We start from the raw sequence: 26,072 nt of genomic DNA, 5'->3' as shown, positions 1-26,072 counted from the left end.
AAGATAACAAACAGAAAGCGAACACGTCCCTGAGGACGATGCAGGAACTGAGGATTTTAGATATGAAGAAGATATTCAAAACAGAGGATGAAGAGGAAGAGGAAGGGTGGGTGAGGGTGAGGTGGGGAAGGAAGAGAGAAAGAGAGGGATGGAGAGAGAGATGAAGAAAGAGAGAAAGAGAGAAAGAGGAGGCAGATGAAGCAGATAAAGATAGGGGAGAAGAAGAAGAATAAGAAGAAGAAGGGAAGAGAAGGAAGCGAAAGAGGGAAGTGAGAGGAAAGGGAGAGGGGGGAGAGGATGGAGAGGGAGGGAAACAGGCTGGCTCTTGATATGGAGGGAGTACGCGCACAGTGAATACTTCACAACCAGAGGAATATTCCGGACTTTTCACTGATCTCTACAGCGGAGCTCTACGGACTCTCACGGACCGTTTACAGCTGGACTTCTTGAGTACATCGGAGACTCTTCTGATCAGACTTGCCTTGTTCGGACATCGAACCTGTGGTACAGGACAGTCTTATATTGCTCTATTCCAACGCGCCGTTCAGGTTAACGTAGGAAATGTGAGAGCAGCTTTGAGCCATATAGCTGATAGACGAAGACAACACGAATGAAGAAGTGCAGGTTGAAGGGTATATTGCCAAAGCAAGCCCTTCAGAGGAGAAAGATAAGAACCAGCCTGTTTTACAGTATGTCTGCCTTGCCTGGACACGATATGCCTATTTGAAGCTGGAGACAAGCTGAAATCGCACTCACCGGCATTGTCATCAGTGTGCTACAGACAGCCCAGATCAAAGCTTCTCTCTACAGTGTTCACCGTGCATCACGAGCATCTTCCAGTACTCTACTATTAATCGCAAGCTGAATAGTTGATCACGCAGTCCGTCTCGACGGGGACATTAGCAGCATAACGAAAGCCTACAGGTAGCAGCTAGGCACGGGTCCCTCCTTCCCAAAGAAAGACAAATGAACCACAGGTTCCTTCTCAATTGAGCGCAGCTGAACTGACAGTATTTATCTCATACTGCTGGGCATGGCAACATATCTCATATCTCAAATCTTACACGCGAGTCAAGCAGAAAGCGGAGGGAACGACCTCACGAAGCTAGCAAAGGAGGAAGATCGATTAGCAAAGTACTCTCGTGGCGCAAGGGGAAGAGTTTCCACATACTGAGCAGGGCACTCATAACCATCGGGGTTCTTGGTCAAGTACAGCTGGTGGTAGTCCTCCGCATCCCACCACTGGCCCGCGCCCACGATTGCGGTCGAGACCGGCTGCTTGTACCATTCCTGAGAGACCTTCTCCGTGACCTCACGGGCAATCTGATCCTGTTCCTCGCCATGCGTGAAGATCACGCTGCGGTACTGCGTGCCAATGTCGCCGCCCTGACGGTTTAGAGTGGTGGGGTCGTGCATGCGGTAGAAGAATTCTAGAAGGGCGCGGTAGCTGACAATCGAGGGATCGAACGTCATCTGCAATGCCTCGGCGTCTGCAAAGTAAACCAAAAGTCAATTTCCGTGCGACTCAAAGAAAGCCTACAACGCCCGTTTCGGCTCGAAGAATTCACTTACGACCAGTCTCCCCCGTGCACACAGCACGATAAGAAGGGTTCGCGCTGTGTCCGCCGGAGTAGCCGACCTTGGCGTCCAAAACACCTTTTCCATTGCCGAAGTGTTTGCGGAAGAGGTGCTCCACACCCCAGAAACATCCGGCGGCTACCGTGGCGGTCTGCGTGTTGGTCGACATGGTGCGCGAGGTGGACGGGGTGGTTAAGGCCAGGAAAGGTGAGCTGGTCGAGAATTGACGGGCAATTCGAGAGAAAAAAGTCGAGCCAAAAGCGGGCGCCGCAAACGCCATCAATAATTATTTATGCGATTGCGCTTCCTGCTCCACCTGAGAGGTTTTGGTTTCCGCCGGAGAGGGGCGCCTGACAAATCCCTTCTCCAGATCCGAGATTGGTTTTCTTGTCAATTAGCGAGGACAAGCAAGTAGTGAAGAGAATTCGAACACAGTTGCAGCGGAATAAGAGTCTGAAGTGTTTTAATTGTACAAAGCAAAGTGCGCCTTCTCTCTCTCCCACCTTATGGTCTCGGGAACTCGCCATTGTGAATTTGTCATACTCCAATTCTGGTGGCGTCATTCCGCGCATGACATAAGATTGGTGGCCACCTGCGTACTGTACAACTTAATCATCTATCACTTGTCTATAATACGATCTGTGCTCTTGAAAAAGTTATTATTATCATCTTTCTTGGTAGGGGGCTTGATTGACGGCCTCTTGTAGGAGCGCATTAGCCACGAAAAACTTGCAGCAAGCTGTTATTGTACATATCCCGAGCAATATACCACTCACGGGAAAAGAAAACGAAAGCATGTAACCATCAACAGTGAAGTGAGAAGATGGCCGACGATGTCTGTCCAAGCCCTGGATGGAACTCAGGCCCCTTCAAGCTGAAAAGAAGTATAATATAAAGTATGTACCGAGTCGGGGATTGTGCGGTCTTAATTTCAAGGATGGAAGAAAGCAAATGGTATCTATTCCCAAACACCGTACCAGCAACCCAAATCACCAATGCAATGACACCAAACAATTTCACATGCAATTCATCTATCTCATACCAAATCCATTGCTGGGGTAGAGATGTTCTGGAGGCCTCTCCAGGGAAGGGGCTGCCACCATGCTGAGCCTTATGGCATCACGACTGGTAAGACTGATATCCCGCGGGCGAATGTCTCCACCTAATGTGCTCCGGCGTTGTGTATTCTTCATGATTGGGAGAGCACGAGGACTCAAGACACGAGGCTTGGTATCCTCTTTCTCGCTCTTAACCATGCGTCTTGCCTGTGAAGCTGTGAACATGGTATTCTCTGTGGGAGAACTGCCGTATGTTACAGCTGTTGGGCTTCGGCGACGGTGAACGCGGAGTGCGTTAGCCGAGGGTCCGATTCCGAACGAGCCTCCAGAAATGCGCCGCATTGCAGACGTTATCTTGATAGCGTCATCTTTGCTTGCCTTCCAGCTTGTTGCACTCTTAGTGTCTGATGCAGGGCTCCCGGAGTAGCTTCCACTCGGCGTGCGAACAGCAATTCTTGAGGGGCGCTCGACTGATGAACGGTTCAAAAAGCTGCTGTTCTCAATGTCCCGAAGGGGGGAGGCTTCATTGTCGGATAGGGGAAGTGTGGACGTGGGAGGTGGTCCCATTGGCGAACTACCAGGCTTTTTCGACAGGAACCCAGTTTTGAAGCGGTTGCTGTTCTTCTGGATGTTCAACGTGGGTTCTGGTACAGCCGAGATCGGAGACGAGGCGCTTGACGGGCTGAAGTTGCGGGTGGGCACTGGAATTCCCCGCGGAATAGGAGATGCTCGAGGCATTGGGGGCTCGCCAGGGCTGGCTTCGGGTACTGGTGCCAATCCCGGCTTCTGAGGAGTCTTCTGGACTTCCGTCAATGCACCATCTTCCTCGTCATCCCTCCACCGCACACTTCTTTTGATGATCGGCTTCGGCTGGGCTTTCTTGGGCGAAAAGCTGACGCTCTTCCTTCCCACGTTCAGCTTGCGGCGTCTTGGAGAACCTTTGGTAGGGGAAGGTGGTGCTGCTGGGGTCAAGACCACAGGTGCATATGAGAGTCGACCGATGGGCGGTGCGGCGGCAAGACTAACTCTCTTCTTCTGCTTGGGAGAGCTCATGGGCTTGATGGGACTGGCTGGTAAGAGAGACGGGACGCTACCGTCAGGCTTGACCAGGCTAGATGTCAAAGTAGAGCAGGAACCAAGCATTTTGGCAAGGATCTTTCTACCTGTCTCGACAGCCTCTTCTTCGCTCATCTCCATGATATTTTCAATCTCAGAGATCGTTTCGAATTGAGCCTGAAGCAGCATTTGCACGGCCGCTGCGTCCCCAGCTTTTTCTTGTTCAGCAACCGCGGAGAGAGCCTCGCGCTCCGTATTAGCTCGCAATAACTCTGCTTCGCGATGGATATTGTCGATGTCGCTGTTGTCATTGAAATTGAATTCTTGGAGCTGACGAACGGCATGCTCGACAGCACTAACCAAGCTGCGGTCCCACGTGGACTTTGCTAACCGTTGATGGTAGTGTTGCCTACTACTCTCCAACTCGAGAAGGATTCCTTGTGCTGTCTTGCGAATGACTTTGAGATTGGATAGTGGTTGTTCAGACTCGGAGGATGCACAAACATGATCGAATGCAGCGATCCAAGATGAGAGCAGTCCGATCCGGCGGCTAATATGTCTCAATTTGATCATGTTGCTGGTCTTTTCCTGCCTTTCTGGCAGTGAGTGTTCGTAAGCGTTGCGGATACGAGCGATCCCTTCTCGCATGACAGCGTCCTTCTTCTCGGTTTGCTTCCTGAACTTGGCAAACGCAACCTTCTCGTAATTCTTTTGCTGAGCCTTCAACTCATTAATCAACGCCATCTGTTCATCGATCTTCACCAGGAAGTCCTTGACGTGGCGGTTAACATTGAAGACATTTCGCGTAACTTTCGTTTGTATGTTCTTCGCTCGGTTAGCATAGCGTAAAGTATTCTGGGTCTCATCGAAATGCTGGCTTGATGGGCTAACGCAGACGATCATCACCGTCTTGCAATTACCGCCTAGCGCGAACTTCAGAAGCCGGGTAAGTTTCGAGTTTCGGTAAGGGATATGGTTTCGCTTTCGGGGATCGCACAGCGCGTTGATGCAGCTTCCGAGGGCAAGAAGGGATTTGTTGATATTTGCGCCTTCGAAAAGTCGTTCTCCTCTGTTCTTTGTAGCGCTGGCACGCTCGCTGCCTGCAAGATCGATGATGCTCAATGTGGCCATTGTATGGGGCTCGTTCACATCTGCATTCCGATCCTTTTGTGCAATATTGATCTGGAGAACCGCATGCGAGCGCGAAGACGTAGCGTTGGCCTCCGTAGGCGACATGGTGCGGCATTCGTTGCCCCTCATGATCATGTCCATCACTTGCTGGACATTTTGCGGATGATGGCTCGACAAGCCAGCCACCGAAACGGAATGGTTGGAATCCTCCCGAAGCATCAGACCTCCTTTACTACCTCCAGGCACCAGCAAATCACGGATTGTCTCGTTGTAGATTTCGAGATAGGAGAGCGAGATTTCGGTCGCTTTTTCGTCTGATCGTTCATCGATACGCTCAAAGAGCTCCTGCATCGTCATGAAGATGATGCCCGGTTGCTGGGCGGTTCCAGTAATTGTATGGGTCTTTCCACAGCCCGTAGCACCATAAGCGAACACAGTAGCATTGTACCCATCTAGTACGCTGTCGAGGAGGCCCCGCGTTGTTGACTCATAGACCTCACCTTGAGAGGCATTTTGGTCAAAGATTCGATCGAAAGCGAAGGTCTGGTCCTTGACGCGTTTTCCGTTTGGTACGACGCTTTTCGAAAACTTTTGGACAGGATTGTCTTCCGGGGGATCGAAAACACTGATCGAAACAGAGATCAGTCAATCCATGCACACTGGCCACGCATAGTATGTTGTGCTACTTACAGGCATCGATCATCGATGACCTTGATGATAGATCGAAGACCCTTCTGGTTGAGCTTGGGTGTCGGCGCTGCCGCCAGTGACCCGTCACCAAGGAACAATGGGCCGTCTTCACATTTTGAGAGCTGCGCTGCTTCTCTGATTGTGAACGGCCTTACCCGGACCGCGACAGTGATGGAAGAAGCGTCGGCCATATTGAAATAATGCAATCAACTATCACCGCAGAGGCGTCACGTCCCTCTAGGTAATTCAACGCGGAGGTCGGCTTTCCAGGGGAGCGACGCCCTGTACCGTCAACAAGGCAAACGAAGAAGGAAGAACAACGAGGAGATGAAAAATTAGGTGCACAGAACGTGGAAGTGAGGAATGTTGATTGTGGACCTATTAATCAAGACTGCCCCAGAAAGTCTCCCCTGTTGAGTGACATTGGCACTAGTTCGACCTTCAGCCAATCTGTTGACATTGACGTGTTTTCCACCGCCTTGTTGCTCCTAGCAACCGGGGGACGTGTGGATAAAGTAGGCTTGCCGTGTCCCTGCGGGGATCTCACACCGCCTCACATATCCTAGCCGACAGCCATTGAAAGAGCACGTCCAGGTGGTGACTATTACCACGCACTTTTGATCCATCTTCTCCACCTTTGATGCAACGGCTAGAGACGGGTATCTACATGATCAGCTGAGATTATTATGTCGGAATCCTCGTCTACAGTTTACTAGGGATCTGAGCTACGATCTGATAGCAGTTGCATACCAGAGCCAGGTCTTGAATGGGGCCATTATCAACATGGGATGAAGTGAATCTCACTACAACCAGGGAATGAGGTAACAAACAAGCATATGGTTGTACACTAAGAATCTTACTAAAGTGATATTCACGGAAGTTTATTAAAGCCGTCTGCTACAAAACGATATGAGCCAAGCGCCAGGGTAACTCAAGAGCATAAATAGCTCATCGTATCGCGCTCCCACAGAACGTAGATGCAAGCCAGAGGGCACTTTTTGTTGGCCAGAGATTGCATAAAAGCTAAGGTCACAAGACCGTCAACATGGCTCGGGTCATGGCTCGTTTGTCCTTGTAGCAACCTATGTGATATGCTGGATCTCAATTGCGGCTAAGAGAAGGGCCTGATGTCATTCATTTCATTATTTCCGGTCGACGGTAGCACTCAGTTCTGAATGTCATCGTCTTCGTCTTCGAAGCTAGGGAGGACAACATCCCATCCTGGATCTTCTAGGTCTAGCTCGGCCAACTCGTCGTTCTTCTCAGAATCGTCGGGCGTAGTCTTCCGGAACCTGAATGCGATTGCTTGTCCATTCTTGATATCAGCAGCTAGTAAGGTGAGCGAGCCGGCTGCCTTCTTCAGGGCTCCTCGTTTGGGCGCATCAGCAGCATCGAAGTCGGCGGGGTCAACCTCAAGCTTCGTCCAGCCCTTTTCCAGGTCATTCTTGTCTACCGGAACTCCAAGCTCAATCTCAGAAGCGTCCCCCGGAACGACATCTCCATTTATATCTCTCAGGCCCCGCGCTTGAAGGGCCCGAAGCAATGCGTTTTTGGTTGCGGCGACCGTTTCGGATGCAGGAAGCATCAGAAGCACGGTCGTTCTGTGCTTTTTGAACAACAAAGTCCAGCTGAGAGGATCGGGCTGAGGCTGTAGATAGATGGATCAGATTGGTTCGATATGTTCAGAGATCAGCGCGAGGCAGTACCTACCATGGTGTTTGATCTGGTGCTTTTGAAGTTGATGGCTGAGCTTTGGCGGGACTGCGGAGCCTTTGGAGTTCGGAGCTCGGCGAGCCGCCCAAAGTTGAGTCCGGCACTTCGATTTCACCTCACGTCAAAACCCACGTTCAGAGACAGCGACACTTTCTCCCAGCCCATTGCACACCAAATTGACAGAATCATACCAGGCCTTGTCTATCGCTGACCTAAATCGCAATCAGTTTGAATTCAACGGGTCACTTTATCTTTTATTCAGCATGGATGTCCAGCAACCATCAGACGCGCCCGAGTCCTTGTCCTACGCTACCATGAAGGAGGAGCTCCTTAGTGTTGATCCGTATCAAAGACTAGGAGTCAGTATTGGAAGGCGCATGATGGCCACAGGTGCTACTGCCTTTGGCGTAGGCTTGTGTCTCGGATTTTCCAAAGGCAACACCACGTCGGCCTATCGTTTCCGCGCGGAGAACGCTCATCGACAGCCTTTGACTTCAATGGCGTGGTGGCAGTACCACAAGACTCGGAGATATGTTGCTACCGTCGCAGGCATGCGAGAGGGATTTAGGATGGGAGCCAGGCTAGGCGGCAGTGCTATGGTCTTCACCGTCTTTGAGGATATCGTGGACAATGCCCGACACGGCCAACGGGATTTTCTGTCGACGGTTGTAGCAGGCCTGTCATTCTCGGGCATCTACAGCCTCTTAGGTCTGTTACTGAAGCTCCCCGGCGTTCTTGAGATTACCGGCTAATCCATTCCTATCTAGCCCGACATGATGTCTACACTGCAGCCCGCACCGCCAAACTTGGTCTGAAATTAGGCCTGACATACGGACTGCTTCAAGACAGCCTTGCATACTTGAAGGGCAACCCGCCCGCGTATGTCAAGTTCATTATGGGCAAACCTCAATCGAAGGCCGAGTGATATCATTGAAGATCACGCAATCCTTCTTTCCGATACGAAAGCTCGGCATCAGAGCCACAGGCCCAGACTCTTTGGACACATATTCAAACCTACTGCCTTGCCTAGCACAGCAAGGACACTTCCCGCTCCGGTAGGTGCCATGGCGTGACCCTACGAATGCAAATAATGAAGAGGCGGTGGATTGTCAAAACTAGGAGGACAGTTCCATGATTTGCCGCATCATGTCAGACTTCAGCTACGGCCCGGAGACGGAGCCTCCAGATAGCTTTTGTCGACCACTCCTTACTATGCATGGTGAAATTGAGGATTTGTCTGGAAACAAGCACCAGTGAATCTCTTTTGGGTCTATTCTCGGGGGAAACGTTACGTTAATGATGTTCCTTGATGGAGCTGCCATTGATGACACAGATGCTATCAGAATCATTGTTATACATTGACGAGGGCGAAGCAATCTCATGCCTCGAGAGAGCGGGCGACAAGCCCTATATGCATTGATTCAGGTAATAGCTGAAACTGAGTGCTAAATACTCGGCTTCACTTGTCACATAGTTTGTATGTATTATCATGACCGTGTTGGCTCTATCTACAGGTGGAAGTGCTAGTTCGTTCTGTGAATTCCACCCCCTCCGGCTTTGTATTAGAAACCTGAACAGGCAGCTCGAAGTTAAAGCATACTTGAGCCTTTTGAATTGGCGTTGGTTCCCATTGCAGCAAGCAGAAGGGTCAGTCCTCTGCGTATCATCATTTAGGACTGTTGTCTGAACCACTGTGCATGCGGCATCATCTGACACGTCAGCAAGGGAGATCTTAGTTAAGTCCTATAGTAGTTAACTTATGCTCTGTTGCTGACACATACACATGCGCATGCACAAGTTTTATGTGGACTGTATCAACGCTGAGTTGGAATCAGAGCTTGAGTACCAGAAATTGATCAGCCTAGGGTGGTGCATAATTCCCGCTGCAGGGGATAGGGTTGTCAGGTGGCATTGTAGTTCAGCAATGCAGGTGACTTGGCTATGAGGGGTACAGTGGAAATGGACATTGGTGAATTGTAACAATCCAATGATCCAGCGACACAGCAACAAACAAACCTAACTATGCTTCATGCAGCCTCTGGGAACTTTTTTGTAGATCGCGCTCTGATGCTCACTGTTCATACTCATGCAATGAATGGCATCAGGATGAGCTGCAGCGGCAGTGGATAAGAAGAAGTCCCGATTGTTCCAGAAAGATAGGCCACATGTTTCACCACATGAACACAACTCCGCACCTGCTTACTCTAGGCAAAATTGCTTAAGAGTCGACAAGATGGTGGATGGCTTGCTTGATCATACTCTACTGTACAGTAGAATCGGGGGGGGTGGAGGGGGGAAGGGTTATTGGTTGGATAGGGGATTGTACCGACAGTGTGGAACCGTAAGTGGCGGAGAGAAACCTGAAAGAAAGAACAGAACAGAACGAAAAGAGTCCCAGACTCCGACTCCCAGACTGTGTCCAGCAGTCTCCGTCGGGTCCCAGACTCACTGACCATTTGCGGCGGTGGTGGAGCCTCAACCAAAGAATTTGACGTTGGTGATCCCCGCTTTCATGTTGCTGCTTGACCTTGTTGGACTAGCCTCTCTAAGCTACCTGCTGCTGCTGCTACTGCTTGCTAGACCTACTGCAGTGGTGTCTAGTCTTCCCTAGAAGTCAGTCCTAGAGTCTCAATAGTCCTAGACTCCTAGGCTTAGTACCTACGGTGGGAAGCTGTTGCTACTCTTGCTGCTCCTTCTGCTCCTTCTGCTCCGCCGACTCACAACTGAAGTAGACTAAACTACTAAACTACCTACTAATTATTATTATTATTATTATTAAAATTAAACTAACCCGACTTGCTTCTTCAACCACTCTTTCAACTCCCCTCTCTATCTCTCTCCCCTCTTCCGTCCCCTCCACTCCCCTCCATCCATTATGCTCTGTAGTCCTTCTTCAGGACTATTTTCTACCACTCTAGCTCATCACTCCATTTTTGCTTCACTGCTCCAGACCTGCTCTCCTTACAACCCAAATCAGTTGTCGCTCCCCTTCCCACTGTGAGCTCTTGACGGCTCAAAGCTGATCGTTCTGACCCAAATCTTTTGTCTTCCTCCCCCGCACCGTGGTTCCCGAACGATGTCTCTCTGAAAAAAAAAAAGCTCCCCCCGTGATTCCCTTTTTCGTCGACGTCATCGGTTCATTGATCGCTTTGGGGCCGAATTAAACTATATGCTCCCCCATCGAATCTTCTTTCTAAACCCCTTTGTATCTTTCCCAAGCTCCCTGGAACCTCCCTCAACCATTTCACAATGCGCCGCCATGGAAGGGCCAGCGGAGGTTCGACTAAAGCCGTCACTCCTATCTCCGAAACCGCATCCCTGCTACATTCGTTCGACTCGGTGATAAACCCCAATCGTCCTGTACGTCCGTCGCCATTGACCTCGTCCAACATCCGAGCTTTGCCGCTAGACCTCATCGACCGATTGCGCTCCTTTCCTCTCTTTCAATCCACCCCAGAATCGTTCCTGATCGATGTCGGCCAGCATCTCCGCCCCCAGCTCCAGCAAGCCAATGATTACATCCTGACGGAAGGCGACGAAGCCAAGGCTATCTACTGGTTGGTCCGCGGTGCGGTCTCGGTGACTTCTCGCGATGGCGAGAGTGTGTATGCCGAGCTCGAAGCAGGTGCATTCTTTGGTGAGATTGGCGTGTTGATGGATCGCCCACGGACGGCGACCATTGTCGCCCGCACCAGATGCTTGCTGGTCGTACTGACCAAGGAGGATTTCCGGCAAATCCTCCCCCGCTTTCCGGATGTCGAGCGGGCCATTAGGGATGAAGCACAGGAGAGATTGATGATTTTGGAGAAGAAGAAGAAGGAAACATCCGCGCCAGTGGTCGAGCCCGGAAGTCCGGCCAGAAGAGGCTCGAAAAGAGTGAGAGACACGTTTTCTGGAGACCTCAGTCTCAGCGAGCAGGATGGCAGGTCATTGGCGTCCGTCAACAAGAAGCGGAAATCCCCCAGCCCTGGATTGGCTGACGGATCATCCAGTGCGCTGGCGAATGGACTGGTCAATGTCCGTCTTCTTCTCAAGGAACTACCGTTGTTTGCCGGCCTGCCGTCGGATATCCTTCACTTCTTGGGACTCAATGCGCAACCCCGATCCTACCCTCCTTTCACCGACATCATCAAACAGGATTCTCAAGGACGTGAGATATACTTCATTGTTCGCGGCGAAGTGGAGGTTCTGTCGGAGAGGGCAGAAGCACAGCAAACACAGTCCCTACCAAAGACCATCGAACACCCGGGCTTCGAAGTAAAAGCACGGCTGAAACAAGGCCAGTATTTTGGAGAGGTAGTAAGCCTGTCGTTAGCGCCTCGAAGAACCGCTACTGTGCGGTCTATTAATGCGGTAGAATGTTTGATGATCAGCGGTGAGGTGTTGGCTGAGTTCTGGGAGAGATGCCCCCAGAAGGTCCGTCAGCAAGTCGAGCAAACCGCTAAAGAGCGGCTCCAGTCAGCCTCTGATGGCGATGTTGTGATGTCAGATGATGCGGGCGCTGAGCCTTACGGTAACCATATGGAGGTCGACGATAACTTCAAATTAAGGGCTTCTCGGAGGCAGTCTATGCCGCTTTTAACACTGACAGAGACAGAACTGGATAGCACGCCAAGACCCAATGGTGTAGATGAGCAGGCTCTCTTACGCCCATCAGATCCAGATCCATTTCTTAACATTGGCTTGGACAAAGTTCGCCTTCGAAGTCGACGCGGGTCTGTTGCCCCGATGACCCCGGAGGAAGCCTCCGGAGAGCAACAGCGACCATCAACTCCATCCTCTGAGCCACGGTCCACGAGTTCCTCCTTTCTCACGTTACCTGGAGCCCATAGACTTTCCACGTCCCAGGAAAGCACCCGTGCACCCCGCCAGGATAACCACGGTGTGCTTCCGGATAATGTCCTCACGAAAGTCTTTCGGCATATGGCGCTCCATGACCTTCTACGCCTCCGCGCTGTCTCGATGCACTGGTCTGAGCTCCTGAGTACATCCAGTGAGCTGCTCCATAATCTTGACTTGAGCGTATATAACCGGTGCATCACGGATGACGTCCTGGCGAAAATCATTTGCCCGTTTGTTGGCAGCAGACCTCGCTACGTCAACATTAGCAATTGTTTTCATATCACGGATGAGGGGTTCAGCAAGCTGGTTGCTGTATGTGGTTCCAACGTTACTGGCTGGAAGATGAAGAGTGTGTGGGACGTAACGGGATCGGCCATCCTTGACATGGCCAGTAAAGCAAAAGGCTTACAGGAGGTTGATCTTAGCAACTGTCGAAAGGTCGGCGACACACTGTTGGCGCGGATTGTCGGCTGGGTTGTACCCGGTCAACATAAGCCCAGCGAGGAGCCCGCGAAGTCCGGAAAAGCGTCCTTAAAACCCACCATGCAAACTGCAGCCGGGACTGTGTACGGCTGTCCCGAACTCAAGAAGTTAACCTTATCCTACTGCAAACATGTTACCGATCGCTCGATGCATCATATTGCGTCGCATGCTGCCTCCAGAATCGAGGAAATGGACCTCACCCGCTGCACGACCATCACCGACCAAGGGTTTCAGTATTGGGGAAACGCACAATTTACCAACCTGAGGAGGCTATGTCTAGCAGACTGTACATATCTGACCGACAATGCTATTGTCTATCTAACGAATGCCGCCAAACAACTTCAGGAACTGGATTTGGTAAGCACAAGAGCATTTCTTACATTCTCGCGTGAGACGCTTACTGACCAGCAAAGTCTTTCTGCTGTGCCCTTTCGGACACTGCGACAGAAGTACTCGCCCTACAATGCTCCAACCTGACCTACCTCAACATGTCATTTTGCGGCTCTGCTATCTCCGACCCTTCGTTGCGGAGTATTGGACTCCATCTCTTGCATCTCAAGCGTCTGTCAGTTCGTGGCTGTGTCCGAGTCACTGGTGCTGGCGTTGAGGCTGTGGCAGAGGGTTGCGATAAATTAGAGTCCTTCGATGTCAGCCAATGCAAGAATCTCACGTCATGGCTCGAAGCTGGAGGCTCTTCCAAATACGCAAGGCGAATCAGCTTCGAAACCGTTGCTATAAACGGGAAAGTCTTCCGGTGAGCCTTTGCGGCGTCGGCAGCTTCAAGCCGCGGCGTAGGGATTTCATCACCACAAGACGATGGCTATCCAGACAGATGTCGACGCTGAAGCAGTCATGATCCTTAGATCTCAGAATCGGAGCATTTATTGTTTGATATAGGCCGTCCGCATTGACTGTGTGACACACTTTTCGCCCGTTTCCTCATCGCTGTATAAGAGGCTATCTGTCGAACCTCCATTTCCTTCCCCCTCTATATTATACTCTCGCTTGGGTCATGGAGTTTGGTTCTCCCCATACGTCTTTCAGGTTCACGACTTAAAGGTTGTGATGAATTTGGTTGCATCGCATGAACTTGTGAAGTAATATTTCAACTCTAGGTCGGCTCTTCTGGCGAATTATGTCCTTACTTGGGTGGGATTGGGGGTGGCTTTCTTTTTTTTGGCTTTGTGGTTGATTTTACAGGTTATGACGGCAACGCAGGCATGAAAGGAGTTTGATGCTGGACACCGAAGCACATGGCAGCATGGTCTATGATACCAGGTTGAGCCGGTTGATATTGTACGCATGTAGGAACTTGTGCCAGCTTCCGTTCTTTGTACCTTAGATTCCTCTATTTCATTTTCTTTTCTCTCTTCATTTTCTGGTTGCGCCCGTTTCCTGCCGTTTTCTCTTGATTCCTCAACTCTCAACCACGCCACAATATAATCGTTGGAATTTAGGAGATATCAGCCTCTCGCCCCTAGAGAATGAGCATATCGCCCATCCGGATCGCCTCGATCCTGCCCGGCCTAAACTGTCAAGCAAGTGTGCAAGGGCAGTGGAAATGAGCATTGCCAAATCGAGCCCGTCTTCCCAGCGGATGATACAGCTTGTCCTGTGCTGTAATGTGTCTTGGGGCTCACTCATCCCACCGCCTCAGCAACTTGTAGTACACTAGGTACCTACAGAATTTATCCTTTGAGTAGACCCCACCGGGGGGAGGGGGCACGTCATGGTGCGCCTTCCCAATGCGTCATGGGAACATCCAACACTGCATCCCCTCTATTCGGATATATCGGTGTGAGTCTGTTAAGTAGGCGGGCGTCGCCAGATCAGTACACCATGCAACCAAGCAACACATGCACGATCTTCGTTGAGCCCTTGCAGAAAGCTCGCGTATGTTATCCTGGTAGGGCCGGTCAGAGTCCACTTCAACCATTGTTCGTATTTACTGTTGTGATGGAGGGGTGAGGCTAAGGAGGGAAGGTCTGTAGGTTATTGATAGGACGGTGCACAGAGTACCCACTCAGCAAGAATAAGTTGCTAGATTGGGGCAATGGCTTGTATGGGGCTACGATCTGCATAACCGTTGGGGAGGAGGGGGAAAGGGCCCACCATATGGTATACCTGGAGCGGTAATTAAAGGTAAACCAGCCATGACTAGGCGATTGCAAATATAACTGGTAAAGTAACCAGGTGCTCAATTGAATTCTTTATACATGCCCCGAAAATATTCATTCAAAACACCTTATGCCAAGTACCTATATAGGGGTATTTCCCATTGACCCAGATTCAAGAACGCCCTGTCCAGTAGCGAAAAATCCCTCAATGTATGAGATCGAATACGCGAAAATGATACGCATTTATCATCCAGGATACAATCCCGGAAGCAGGAAACGACACCTCACGCGTCTCTTCCCTTCGGTCGATAACAGCAACAGATCCCCCTCCCCTCGCACCATTCCTTCACCAGCGCCGCGCCAACCTCACGATCCTCATTGACAAGACCCAGACCCTCCGTGTTCAGCCAGGTTGTGAAGTCCTCAAGGATGATGGGATCATACATGAGGATTTTCTCGTGCCAGCTGGGTTGTCGGTTGGTGCTGGTGGGTCGGAGTCGAGGCTGTACGTGCACGGCCTGGGTGATCTGATCGTGAAGGTTGGGAGCCTCGAGGCTCAGCTTCGTCGCGCTCTCAGTGATCTTTGGCGAGGGGTTGGATGGTTTGATCTTGCTGGAGGTAGGTGGAACGGTGATAGTGGTGGTGGTTGGTAGGCTTGGTTGAGGTGCGGCGTGGTGCTGGAGGAGGTATCTTTCTCGTAAGCGGCTCGGGGAGGGAATACTCTCGTCTTCTTCGGAGTCTTGTATCTCTTCAACGTCTGCAAAAGATATCGTGGAAGTGACGCCATTCGTGAGCGATAAGCGATTGGGTTTGGTGGGTATTTGTGATGGGTTGGGAGGTTTGCTCCTGGCAGCTGTTGGTTTCATCGAGGCCGTTGTTGACTCGGTGATTGTATCTGATTTCTTCGACTTTGGTTTTGCGTCTGTTTTCTTGGTGGTTGTAATTTTTCGCGGCTGGGTGCCCTTGGTTGAGGTTTTGGGAATGACTGTTTCCGACAGTGATGAGGTAGGGGGTTGGGGAGCCGGGTTACCTGGTACGCATGGAGCAGCTGTACCATGCTTGGTTTCCCAACATTTGGTGAGAATCTCGATCATTTTTGGGCGGCTTTTTATGGGCTTGAATCCATAAGAGGCAACTCGTTTGGATAGTTGAGCATCTGTAAAACCACTGAAGTGCGGCATTTTAGGCTGCCGGGCTCGAGGTTGTGATGTGCCCGGACCTGCTTGCCTGTCAAGAATGTCTGAGGTTTCAGGAGCAGAGGTAGACAGATCTTCTGCGGGTTTCTGTGCATCGGGCACTGCTTCTTCGTTGGAAAATGCAGGTACATTTTTATCCTTCTTTTCCTTGCTGTCTTCACTGTTGACAGCAGACCGAGGCCTCGGTGTATCGGAGCCGTCTACTAAGTCGACTACCTCAACCGGCAAGACCGTCCCGTCAACATCGCGGGCTGCGACAGACCACAGATTTCTCGAAGCCGTGAAACGTGAGACTGTCAATGGTAGGCTTTCGTTTGCGCCATCTTTCACGCGGATGCTTGTCTCCAGTGCTAGACTTTGCTCTGATTCCCGAGTTGCTGTTTGCAACGCTCTTATCATAGTAGGAGAGTCTTCACGTTCTAACTGACTGCAAGTGCCAAAGACCAGCTCTTGATCCTCGAGAGATCTGACGGCGGCTTCAGGTGAGAGTATGACAAGCTCTGGTTCCTGCGCCCTAGTGTTCTTCCGCTTCTTTGTTGTCGATTTCTTGGACGTGGGGACTGATGGCATACTGGCCGAAGAACTGCCCTCCGAATTGTCCATAGCTTCCGTAGCATTGGTGAGATACTGAGCAGTTACCCTCGCTGTAAGTGTTGAGAACTTCTTTGGCTTGCTGGCTTTCTTTTTCGCGGCAGGGGCTTTGGAACTCGAGGTTTCATCTTCAGTGGAGTGATTGTCGCTACTCTCATTGGTTTTTGGCTTGTTCCCAGGATATACTCTAGCGTCAATAAGCTGTGAGAGAAGTTAGTGCCTGAGTAGGAAGTGACGGGTCGCCCAGATCCAGCAGATGGGACATACTTCGATGCGCCTCCTCTTGGTGGGGCCGTTCTCCTCTGGAATCTGATTCATAGTCCGAGGAGCAGAGCCACCACCAAAACCAAACTCCGATAACATAGTTCCGAAACTTTTCATTTCATTACTGTTGTGATCCAATTGAATATCCAATCCACCAGTTTGTTCTATAGTGCCGTCCGTGGGCGTCCAATCCAGTCTTCTCTTCAACGCTTGTTCCAATTGCAGGCCATCCTTCTCCCAGTCGCGGGTATCATTCGCAGAGTTCTGATCCAAAGAAACCTGCGGGGTTAAGGGACAATCGGTCTTCTTGCCAGATTGTCCCTCGATTGGCTGCGACGAGCTACCAGCCTTCGCAACCCTCCCTGAAATGGTCTTATTTGCAGTTGTCGCGCGCTTTGTCGTAGTCTTCGGTACCCTCGGTTCTCTTTCCCTGGGAGTCGGCTTTTTCGAGGAGCTGTTCTTATACGGACCCTCGCCGCCCGCATGGCTTGAATCTTCCACGCCGGCCTCTGCTTTCTTCTTGGGCCTCCCTCTCTTTTTTACTTGTTCCTCAGGTTGAACATCTCTGACCCCTGTCGCACCTGCCTCTTCGACATCCGTAGACTTGCATGCGGCTTTTGTGGGTTTCCGAGCTCGTCTGGTGGACGGTTTCCCGCCCTCTAAGAATTCGGAACGCGTAGGGTCCTGGAAGAGGTCCGACGGGGACGGCGGCTGAGAATTGGAGGTATCGATCGGCGACAGTCCGAAGAGCTGCTGTGCGTCGTACTTGGGTGGCGCAGGTGTATTCACTGGGCTGTGCTCTGGCGAGGACGACAGTACAATGACCTCCGCGGTGGCGGTCATGGTGGCGAGTCTCAACAAGTCCGGTCTCTCCGGGCCATCTAGGCGGCGATGGTCCGTATAACTTCGCTTGAGATATGACTCACAAGTCTCTATTCTATGGTGCGGTTTTGACCATTGATTGTGGTATAGTGCATGAGTCGCTGGGCCGAACAAGATATATTGAATTTGCAAAAGTTGTAGATGCGGCGAGGATCGAGACCTCCGCGATGAGTCTTGGCAAAGTTGAAGGATTTCCGTTTCGGGATGACGACATCGGTGGGCTGGGCAACCGTGTGCATGTGATCTGTTCGCCCACCGCTACCATCTTAGCCTGTACATACCTACAGCAAGTGGAGTTATTTCACTTAAAAACTGGTTTAGCAATGTATTGATCACCGGGTATATCTATGCTATCCGTTCTAGTTCATTGCTGTGCAGGAACTATGTACATGGCACTGCGACTATGAGCAATATCCGTCTAAATCCCATGCACAGATCCCGGAAAACCTTGTCTCTTAGCTGCTAGAGTAATAGCGCTCCAAATGATTCACTCATTCCGGAGAAGCATCTCTCGGGACAAGCCTTGGACGGGGCCAAGCTTGGTTGGGGATGTTTAACACAGACCCAAAATGCGATAGGCAAGTCGAATGGCGTGAAGCAGCAGATGGCTGCTTCCACAAGCCTGTTGATGTTCCATCATGGAAATTGGCAGGAAAGGTATCTCAACCTTTACGTGCCGATCAAGTGGCCCCACGCAACGCAATCGCTCCCAAGACAGAGAGTTCAAGTTGTCTCATACCATCGCCCTGTGTGCCATTTGCTTGAGTGGAGGGAGGAGTCTTCAGTGCACCCAGCTTATAAGCCTTCTTGATTTTCGTCACATCGGCGATGTTCGACAGGGTCTCGTCGTCAAACGGCACAGCCGAGCCTTCAACATGTTGAGAAAGATGGGTTGCTACTGAGTCGTGAGTGACGTCCGGTGTCATCGAGACCTTGATCACTAGCAGGTCTTTGGTGGAGTCGGCAATGCCGAATTTGCGGAATGATTCGGCGATCTGGAGAGAGTTAGCCAGGCTGTCGGTGCTTGTCGTGTTCCACCTCCTCAAAGACGCACGTTGTTCGCTGGGCTGAATGAGAAAACAATCTCTGAGTGAACATTCCGGGACTTAAGGCGTCCATTGATCGAGTCATTCACGGCTCGGAAGACGGCGGACAAAGCATGAGCTCTGGAAAGAACCTGCGAACCACCATCAGAACCAATGAATATTGACTAGCCCAGGGTTTTGATGACTATCCATACCATGCTCGCATCGATGAAGGCATACTCAAAGTCGGCGTTTCCTGAGATCAGCTGTTGTCGAAGAGAAGCAGCATTTTTGACATCCCGATAAAGTGCGACATGCACGGGCATCGAAGGTGGCAGATGCGCAAGCTCTATGGTTTCGAGGCACGAGGAAGACATGGCGCGAAGCGAGGCTATCGATTACGGAACAGATCTGCCGAGAAATGGTCAGACATACAACAGAGGCACATGCTAGAAGGTGCGAGGTCACTTACAAGTATTGAATAGAACTGAATCGCAGATATCCGGCTTAAGTCCCTTAATTCCCCCCTCCCCCACCAAGATTATCGCCGAGCGCGGCCAGCGCTGAGTAATTATTGAGTCACTTACACGTGACTTCACTTCTCGAACGTTCGGGCCGCCGTAGCCAGCGGCACCCCGGATTGATATCATCGCTTCGTTTTTAAAGCCGCTTTCCTCCTCTTCCTTCTCATCGTCATCATCCTGCAATACACCACCCGAACAATTATGGCGTTCTTCTTGCGGCGCCCGTTCGCCGTTCCGACGGCGCTTCGTCAAATCTCCAAGCCTGCTAACAGCGCTCGTTTCATCCACAACACACCATTCAAGCCTGCCCAGCCGAAGCCTACCGGTTCCTTCTCGTCTTCCATCTTCGCCAAATCCCGCCAGACCTTCCAGAATGCTTTCCGCCGGACGTATATGCAACAGCCCACTTACAACACTCGTGGCGAACTTCTGCAAAAATTGGGCTACGGTGCCGCCATAGTAGGAGGTACCATCATCGCAACGAACCTGATTTTCAACCGCGAGACCCGCGAGGATGGCGGTATGCCCCATTACGAGCGCAGCTACCTGAACGAGACTTTCATGCACACCGGACTTGGTGTTGGTATTATCGCTATTGCCGCTCGCGCTATGCACATGAACGGATTCTCCTACCGCATGATGGCTGCCAACCCTTGGTTGGTCATGGGTCTTGGTCTCGTCGCTAGCATTGGAACTATGTACGGTACTTTGTACACTTCTCCTGACAAGTGAGTACTCCGTGAGGCGTCCCCGTTCTAGCTAGGCCGAACAGCAATGCTAACAACACTACTAGCTACGTCATGAAGTATGGTCTCTGGACTGCTTTCAACATTACACAAGCCGCTCTCCTGTCCCCTCTCATGTTCATGAGCCCCGCTCTGCTCGCCCGCGCCGGTCTCTACACTGTCGGAATGATGGGTTCCATTGCTTTCGTTGGTGCCACCGCCAAGCAGGAGAAGTACCTGTACCTGGGTGGTCCTCTGCTCGCTGGTGTTGCCATCGTTGCTCTCTCCGGTCTCGCTCCTATGGTTCTCCCTGTCACCGCCACCCGCACTCTCATGTGGTCCGAGAAGATCTGGCTGTACGGTGGTCTGGCTGTCTTCGGTGGTTTCACCCTCTATGACGTCCAGAAGATCCTTCACCACGCTCGCCTCTCTCAGCGCGGTCTCGTTCGCAAGGATGTTGTCAACGAGAGCATCAGCTTGACCCTGGATTTCATCAACATCTTCGTTCGCATGGTCCAGATTCTGGGCATGCGCCAGCAGCGGAAGTAAACGTTTCGCTATGGCTTTTGAACACAACATTCTATCCTGTGGATTCATCGAGAGCCACTTTGATGACCGGTTGACTACTCGTCACATTAATAACCGGATTCTGTTGGAATTCGGATCATGGAGAAGTTGGAACAAGGTTGACTGATATTTCGGTTCTGCTTAAGCGCCCGGTGTAATTTTATTCCTTTCATGTTTCCCACTGATCCTCCTTTACTGCCTGTAGATGGAACATTTTTTCTAGGGCACATTCCAATCCCCCCCTATGCTGGTGGACAGCAAGGTCGGTCTTAATGCTAGGAACTGGGGGGTCCGGCATCAAATGTATGCATAGCTTTAGTATTAGCCGCATACCAGGAGGAAACAATAGACATCTCCACTCAACATCATCCGCTTCATATTTTTTCATCACCATTCGTAATTTTTGGGCGGGAGTTCCGTTATTCTGTAGTTTATTTCCTTCGGCGCAAGCATCTGACCTATAATTGATGTCATGTTACTCAAACCCACAACTACACCAACTCTACCGTAATCCACCTCACATCCCCAGGACCAGGACCACCATCCACAACCCGACCAGTACCGGTACCCCCATCCCAGTGCCCCAGCCCCCAACAACACTCACAGAGGAAGCCCCCGACGGTATCCCCGTATTCCTCCCCGTACCCACCGAGCCACCAGCACCAGCACCATTTCCTCCTCCTCCACCACCCTGGCCCCCCTCCCCCCCTCCCCCCGTCCCCAATCCACCATCACCATCAATCTCCCCCTCCCCAAACCCACACAACCCACTCCCCTCCATCCACCTCACCGGAAACAACACCCGAGGTTCCCCGCGATCCATCCCCAACCACAACTCCCCAACCTCACTCACGGTATACCGCTGACAGCTCAGCACCTCCACCACCTCGACGGAGGGCTGGAACCCCGTCGTCAGCCGGATCTTGTACGCGCCGCTGGCGCTCCCCTGCGTCGACAGCACCATCACCACCGGGCGGTCCTCGCGGCCCTTCCGGAACCCCATCTCGCTGGACCCGCGGTACAGCGGGTAGGTGAGGGTGTCGACGTAGGCCGCGTCGAGGCGGATGGCGTGGCGGCGCAGCGCGTTGAGCGTCGCGATGTGCGTGTACAGCGGCGCGGCCTCAGGCGTGGTGGCGTATCCCGTCAGCCACAGGGCTTCGCGGTTCTGGGGGTCGTGCGCACCGCTCAGGTGCTGTTCTTGGCCCTGGTAGATCATTGGGATGCCGTCGTAGAGGAGGGTGAATGTTAGGATGTTTTTTGCGAGCTTGCGGGATGGGTTAGTTTGGGGGTGAGGGGGGGGGAAGATTGAGGAAAGGAGGATTGGGGTTAAAGGGGAAAGAGGGCTTACGTTTAGATCGTTGATTAGGCTGGCGAAGCGTGGAACGTCGTGGTTCTCGGAGAAGGTGGTCAGGGTGCTCACGTTGGGGCAGGCGTGTTTCATCTCCTCGATGCGGTTGGGGAGGTCGGTGGTATCGCCCAGCGTGAAGGCGTCGAGCAGCGCGTAGTAGATCGGGTAGTTGGGGACGCTGGTCAGCTCGTTGTTGGCCTGGTAGCTGCAGATGGTGTCGACGGACCGGTCGAAGACCTCCCCGGTCACCAGCGAGTCGTTGGCCGCTTGCTGGAAGGCCCGCAGGTAGGCCGGGGTGATATGTTTGGCGGCGTCGAGCCGGAGCCCGTCGATCGAGTACTTGGCCATGGTCTCGGAGATCCAGCGGTTGAGCATGCGCTGGACGTCCGGGTCTTCGGTTTTGAGGTCTGGGAGGGCGACGATGTCGTCGCCCGTCCAGCACCGCTGCGCCAGCGGGTAGTCGTTGTAGTCGGTGATTGGGCAGTACGGGTGGTAGTACCGGGCCTCGTTGAAGGGCTGCAGCTTCGAGTAGTCGATGCTGGTGGCCGGGTCGCGGCCGTTCGTGAGGTAGGCCATGTTGTTGATGACCGTGTCCATCATCAGGTACATGCCGCGGGCGTGGAGGGCCTCGCTCAGGTCGAGGAGATCCTGCTCTGTCCCGAAATGCGGGTTCAGCGCATACAGGTCTTCGGCCCAGTAGCCGTGGTAGGCTTCCCCGTACGAGACGCGCCCCTCGACGTTCTTGATGATCGGCGAGATCATCACCGCGTCGAAGCCCATGCCCTCGATGTAGTCCAGGTGGTCGATCATGCCGCGCCAGGTGCCCCCGCAGTATAGACCGGCGGTCGTGTTGCAGGGCGCGGTGGTTGACCCATCCGTGCGAGCAAATCGGTCAGTCATCGTCTGATACACCGATCTGGTTCTCCATGCCCCGGTGCTGGCCGTCAATGCCGTGCTGAAGGGGCTTATGAGCATCAGTGCATGAAGCCATCGCGCTGTGCGGAGTGGTGATGCCATGGCGTGCTAGTGTGCTTGCAAGTGTATACTGGAAAGATGCTATGTTATGTGACAAACAATAATGGGAATGTTATTTTCAGTGCCACCGCTACTTTTTTGTTTCTCATATATCTTCCATAGTCCTGCTTGAGAGCAAGAAGACAAGAGAAACAGAGGGTTGATGTCGAAACCCGGTGTATTAAGGAATGGTTGATCTCGAGATTCTCGAATCGATACTTTAGATGGCCTCGACAAATGAATGTGATTGCGCAGGAAGATTAAAGAAAGACAACGCACACGGAGAGCCAAAGATCGGACTCTGTCGCAGAAGGAAGGACTAGTTGGAAAGACAATAGACAGGCATGATGGAAATTTCCATCCAAAGCAGTGCTACCTAGCCCCCCTTTAAAGCGTATTCGTCGACAGGCTCGGCCGACTAGGACCGGCAAGATGCAGAATCGGCAGTTCAGACTCTGAGCGGCCGACTCTGAGAAGGTTCATTATAGGGTTGGGCAAGATGCCCCTCGGCGATTTATGGTTCAAGGGGAGAATGACCTGCATACTGCCAAGTGGAGCTGCCAGAAGTTGCTCTGCAGGCTTTCATAATACGCGATGGTACCGAATGGGAAGAACCATGAAGAATTTCGAAACTGTGGCTGTGAGGATATTGCAATGTACTGACTGTACGACAACACGCTGTGCTGTTTCGATCGAGTCTCGCTCGTTCTGATGAAGCATGCAGGCATAACTCCGGATGCACGAACCGGCACAACAGTTCGCGGGGAGAAAACGGTCAACGTAGAGGCGGTCTCTGGTCCTGACCTATGCTGTAAGTATCCTTGGGTGGATTCACATGCGATTGGCTCGTTTTGAATCGTCCTGACGGTCTGTGAAACAATGGCAGCCCTTTCTGTATGCAAGGATCATCCCAGCCGCACTGCAACAGTCCATCATGGCCGAGAGCGTGTTGCAGCATGCGGTAACCTGCAGCTCATGCGGTTTTCGATGAACTGTTTCGGGAATCGAGGAGGTTGGATGAGAAGAATCGAGATGCTCAGGGAGCTTTCTTAAAGCAATAAGCATAGTCTTCTGGAGCGCCGTCCTGCATCTTCACTCATAAACAGGGCATCATTTGTCCTTCTACGGAGGATTGTGTTTTCAATCCATCCGGCCCTTCACAAGAGAATAGTATGTAAGGGACAAACCCAAAACACCTGATCTCGCCTGGAAAAGCTTGGCATAGGCACTTTGGCTTTGAGGACGGGCGATTCATACCTTCGATCCGATCTTCTCAACTGGTTTTTGAAGAAACGAGGAACGAGTATTCTAGCTGAGGAAGGTAGCTATGCACGGAATCTCTGCTCGGATGCAGAGACCAAGATACATCTGGGGAATACCTGCGCATAGGAAGAGCCTGGTGTGGTTTCGACCAGGTACGGTACAGAGCATCTATGCAAGGGGTGTCGTCGGGATGGTATCATTCCTTCATAAGTCCGAGCCAAATTAGCAGATATCACATGATAGAATCGACAGATAAAGTATTTGATCATGTGAGACGCAAGTCTTAACAGCTGGGGTCTCTCTCATGAATCCATGGCTTGGATACCCTGGAAGATACAGCACCATATAAGATCAAGAACGCGGACAATCAAGCTTAGATTAATCATTTTCTTTTCGGTGTTTTGCCGCAGATCATCTGTAATAACATTACCTCATTAGATATTAACGTTCCACATCATGGAAGATTGATCCGAACTAAAAAGACATAAAGCGTTCCCACCCTCAATACCTGCCCCCAACGCTGATGCAAAGACTGAAACGAAGACCTTGATGCTCCATGTGACCCTAATTTTCGAATATCATATGCATATGCTGAATCTGCACATCCCCGCTAACCTCCAAGATAAGTCGTGGTGTAAGACCAGTGACATCGTAGGCTGTAATCGTCACAATCCCCTCTTGCTCTTCGTATGTCCTCCTTCTCACTACTAAATCGAAGTCAGATGTGATGCGCAGCACACGGTTTCAGCCGCGGAGCTACGACGGCAGTCAAGAGAGCCTGTCGTTATACTCGCGCGGAGTGAACGGGGAGGAATTGATGAAAGCCATGAGATGCACTGCATATGCCTGGTTAACGCGCTCGATCCTGTCCGCGTCGTTCAGTGCAACTTTGTATCTCGCCGAGACAGGCTCCTGACGGCGGACCTTATTCAGTCCCTTGCCTTTCTCCTTCCTGGCTTTGATCTCCCTCTGAATGGCACGCACATCCAAGCCCCCGACCCGAGGTGTCATCATCATCCCCGCCATCTGACAGTAGTTCTCCGAGGTAATCTGGTTGAACGCCTTGAGGATCAGCGCCACCGTCTTCCAGCGCTTGCATCGTTTCTCGGGCAAACGGATCTGGATGAACTTCTCCGGCCAGCGGCACTCGTACACATCCTCGAATAGGCGCATGTAGGGCGGACACTCGAAGAAGCCGCGCACTTTCTCCTTCAGGATCATCTTGTTGCCCCTCACGGCCGAGGCGGTGCGTCCGATCCGCAAGGTGAGGAGCAGGGAGTGGTCGGAGAGACCCTCAAGGTTCACGAACTGCACGTACTTGGCTTTGAGGATCAGGCTGACGTCGACCGACATGCAGCGGTTGACGGGATTGGGGTAGTGCTCGTTGATGAGCATTCGGTTGCCGACTGCATCGAAGGTCACGTCTAGCTGGGTTTCGTCCTGGTGCAGCTCGCGGATCTGGCCTGTCTCTGGGCCGCACACGACAGCTTCGAGCTTGGGGAATCGGGTAGGATATCTGAAGTGGCAGACGCACGACGGATCGTCGCTGCCCGAGGGAGTTCCAACGTATGAGAAATCTTGTCTTGTTTGTTGTTAATGTGGGAGGAAGAGACTTGCCATGGATTGTTTGCGACAGAGACACGCTTGATTTGATCGTCTTCGACTGCCGGTTTCTCAGGTGCATGAGGGTGAAGTGCACGAAAGTACTTCATGGCGGGTTGAGAATTATCTCTCGTAAGGGCTTGTGTCTAGGTTGGTCTGCAAAAGATGTGAGTCTTGTAAAGAGATGTACACGGGGGCGATGAGGGGGAAGAGAACTCTGTGAGGAAATGAGATTGGTGTTAGGATCGAGGATGTTTACACTATAATTGCACGTAGCAACCGCCAGTTCACTGGCTGTCTTTCACTGAGAATACTGCTGCTTATCTTTGTAGCACTTCACATTCAAGAGATGATCTTGTCTGAGTTTCACATCACCTCAAGGTGCTATGCCATATTTTAGGGA

At 51.7% G+C, this 26,072-nt stretch overlaps 10 protein-coding genes across 10 annotated transcripts; 3 read left to right on the top strand and 7 right to left on the bottom strand.

The window, feature by feature from the left end:
- Nucleotides 1-837: 837 nt before the first annotated feature.
- Nucleotides 838-2,037, bottom strand: BO86DRAFT_413389 (peptide-methionine-S-sulfoxide reductase). The gene is made up of 3 exons (XM_025674735.1): nucleotides 1,573-2,037; nucleotides 1,172-1,490; nucleotides 838-1,105 (listed from the first exon to the last, which is right to left on the bottom strand). Exons 1-3 carry the CDS (start codon nucleotides 1,856-1,858, stop codon nucleotides 1,072-1,074), a joined length of 639 nt encoding a protein of 212 aa, XP_025523019.1. The 5' UTR covers nucleotides 1,859-2,037; the 3' UTR covers nucleotides 838-1,071.
- A 252-nt stretch (nucleotides 2,038-2,289) lies between these two features.
- Nucleotides 2,290-5,909, bottom strand: BO86DRAFT_348063 (kinesin family protein). The gene is made up of 2 exons (XM_025669299.1): nucleotides 5,514-5,909; nucleotides 2,290-5,448 (listed from the first exon to the last, which is right to left on the bottom strand). The coding sequence occupies exons 1-2, from the start codon at nucleotides 5,702-5,704 to the stop codon at nucleotides 2,610-2,612; spliced, it is 3,030 nt and encodes a 1,009-aa protein (XP_025523018.1). The 5' UTR covers nucleotides 5,705-5,909; the 3' UTR covers nucleotides 2,290-2,609.
- A 769-nt stretch (nucleotides 5,910-6,678) lies between these two features.
- On the bottom strand, nucleotides 6,679-7,226 carry BO86DRAFT_383290 (uncharacterized protein; the record flags this gene model as incomplete). Its single annotated transcript, XM_025670835.1, has 2 exons — nucleotides 6,679-7,161; nucleotides 7,224-7,226. 2 exons carry the CDS (start codon nucleotides 7,224-7,226, stop codon nucleotides 6,679-6,681), a joined length of 486 nt encoding a protein of 161 aa, XP_025523017.1.
- Nucleotides 7,227-7,489: 263 nt separating this feature from the next.
- On the top strand, nucleotides 7,490-8,151 carry BO86DRAFT_383289 (uncharacterized protein; the record flags this gene model as incomplete). Its single annotated transcript, XM_025670834.1, has 2 exons — nucleotides 7,490-7,934; nucleotides 7,994-8,151. The coding sequence occupies 2 exons, from the start codon at nucleotides 7,490-7,492 to the stop codon at nucleotides 8,149-8,151; spliced, it is 603 nt and encodes a 200-aa protein (XP_025523016.1).
- Nucleotides 8,152-10,156: 2,005 nt separating this feature from the next.
- On the top strand, nucleotides 10,157-13,497 carry BO86DRAFT_232681 (cyclic nucleotide-binding domain protein). Its single transcript, XM_025667019.1, has 2 exons — nucleotides 10,157-12,908; nucleotides 12,965-13,497. The coding sequence occupies exons 1-2, from the start codon at nucleotides 10,476-10,478 to the stop codon at nucleotides 13,307-13,309; spliced, it is 2,778 nt and encodes a 925-aa protein (XP_025523015.1). The 5' UTR covers nucleotides 10,157-10,475; the 3' UTR covers nucleotides 13,310-13,497.
- A 1,250-nt stretch (nucleotides 13,498-14,747) lies between these two features.
- Nucleotides 14,748-17,716, bottom strand: slx4. The gene is made up of 2 exons (XM_025669298.1): nucleotides 16,723-17,716; nucleotides 14,748-16,656 (listed from the first exon to the last, which is right to left on the bottom strand). The coding sequence occupies exons 1-2, from the start codon at nucleotides 17,560-17,562 to the stop codon at nucleotides 14,953-14,955; spliced, it is 2,544 nt and encodes an 847-aa protein (XP_025523014.1). The 5' UTR covers nucleotides 17,563-17,716; the 3' UTR covers nucleotides 14,748-14,952.
- Nucleotides 17,717-17,933: 217 nt separating this feature from the next.
- BO86DRAFT_392926 (EKC/KEOPS complex subunit CGI121/TPRKB) lies at nucleotides 17,934-19,088 on the bottom strand. Its single transcript, XM_025672917.1, has 3 exons — nucleotides 18,842-19,088; nucleotides 18,656-18,778; nucleotides 17,934-18,596 (listed from the first exon to the last, which is right to left on the bottom strand). The coding sequence occupies exons 1-3, from the start codon at nucleotides 19,001-19,003 to the stop codon at nucleotides 18,282-18,284; spliced, it is 600 nt and encodes a 199-aa protein (XP_025523013.1). The 5' UTR covers nucleotides 19,004-19,088; the 3' UTR covers nucleotides 17,934-18,281.
- A 263-nt stretch (nucleotides 19,089-19,351) lies between these two features.
- Nucleotides 19,352-20,424, top strand: BO86DRAFT_324044 (Bax Inhibitor family protein; the record flags this gene model as incomplete). Its single annotated transcript, XM_025668456.1, has 2 exons — nucleotides 19,352-19,878; nucleotides 19,944-20,424. 2 exons carry the CDS (start codon nucleotides 19,352-19,354, stop codon nucleotides 20,422-20,424), a joined length of 1,008 nt encoding a protein of 335 aa, XP_025523012.1.
- A 405-nt stretch (nucleotides 20,425-20,829) lies between these two features.
- Nucleotides 20,830-22,807, bottom strand: BO86DRAFT_422637 (alpha-amylase; the record flags this gene model as incomplete). The annotated part of the gene is made up of 2 exons (XM_025675354.1): nucleotides 20,830-20,900; nucleotides 21,205-22,807. The coding sequence occupies 2 exons, from the start codon at nucleotides 22,805-22,807 to the stop codon at nucleotides 20,830-20,832; spliced, it is 1,674 nt and encodes a 557-aa protein (XP_025523011.1).
- Nucleotides 22,808-24,835: 2,028 nt separating this feature from the next.
- On the bottom strand, nucleotides 24,836-25,779 carry BO86DRAFT_404028 (uncharacterized protein; the record flags this gene model as incomplete). Its single annotated transcript, XM_025673972.1, has 2 exons — nucleotides 24,836-25,649; nucleotides 25,775-25,779. 2 exons carry the CDS (start codon nucleotides 25,777-25,779, stop codon nucleotides 24,836-24,838), a joined length of 819 nt encoding a protein of 272 aa, XP_025523010.1.
- Between the last annotated feature and the right edge of the window lie 293 nt (nucleotides 25,780-26,072).

Source organism: Aspergillus japonicus (genome assembly GCF_003184785.1).
Source record: "Aspergillus japonicus CBS 114.51 unplaced genomic scaffold BO86scaffold_80, whole genome shotgun sequence".
Lineage (NCBI taxonomy): Eukaryota > Fungi > Ascomycota > Eurotiomycetes > Eurotiales > Aspergillaceae > Aspergillus > Aspergillus japonicus.
The sequence above is the reverse complement of the archived record's forward strand: the minus strand, read 5'-3'. Positions and strand labels throughout refer to the sequence as shown.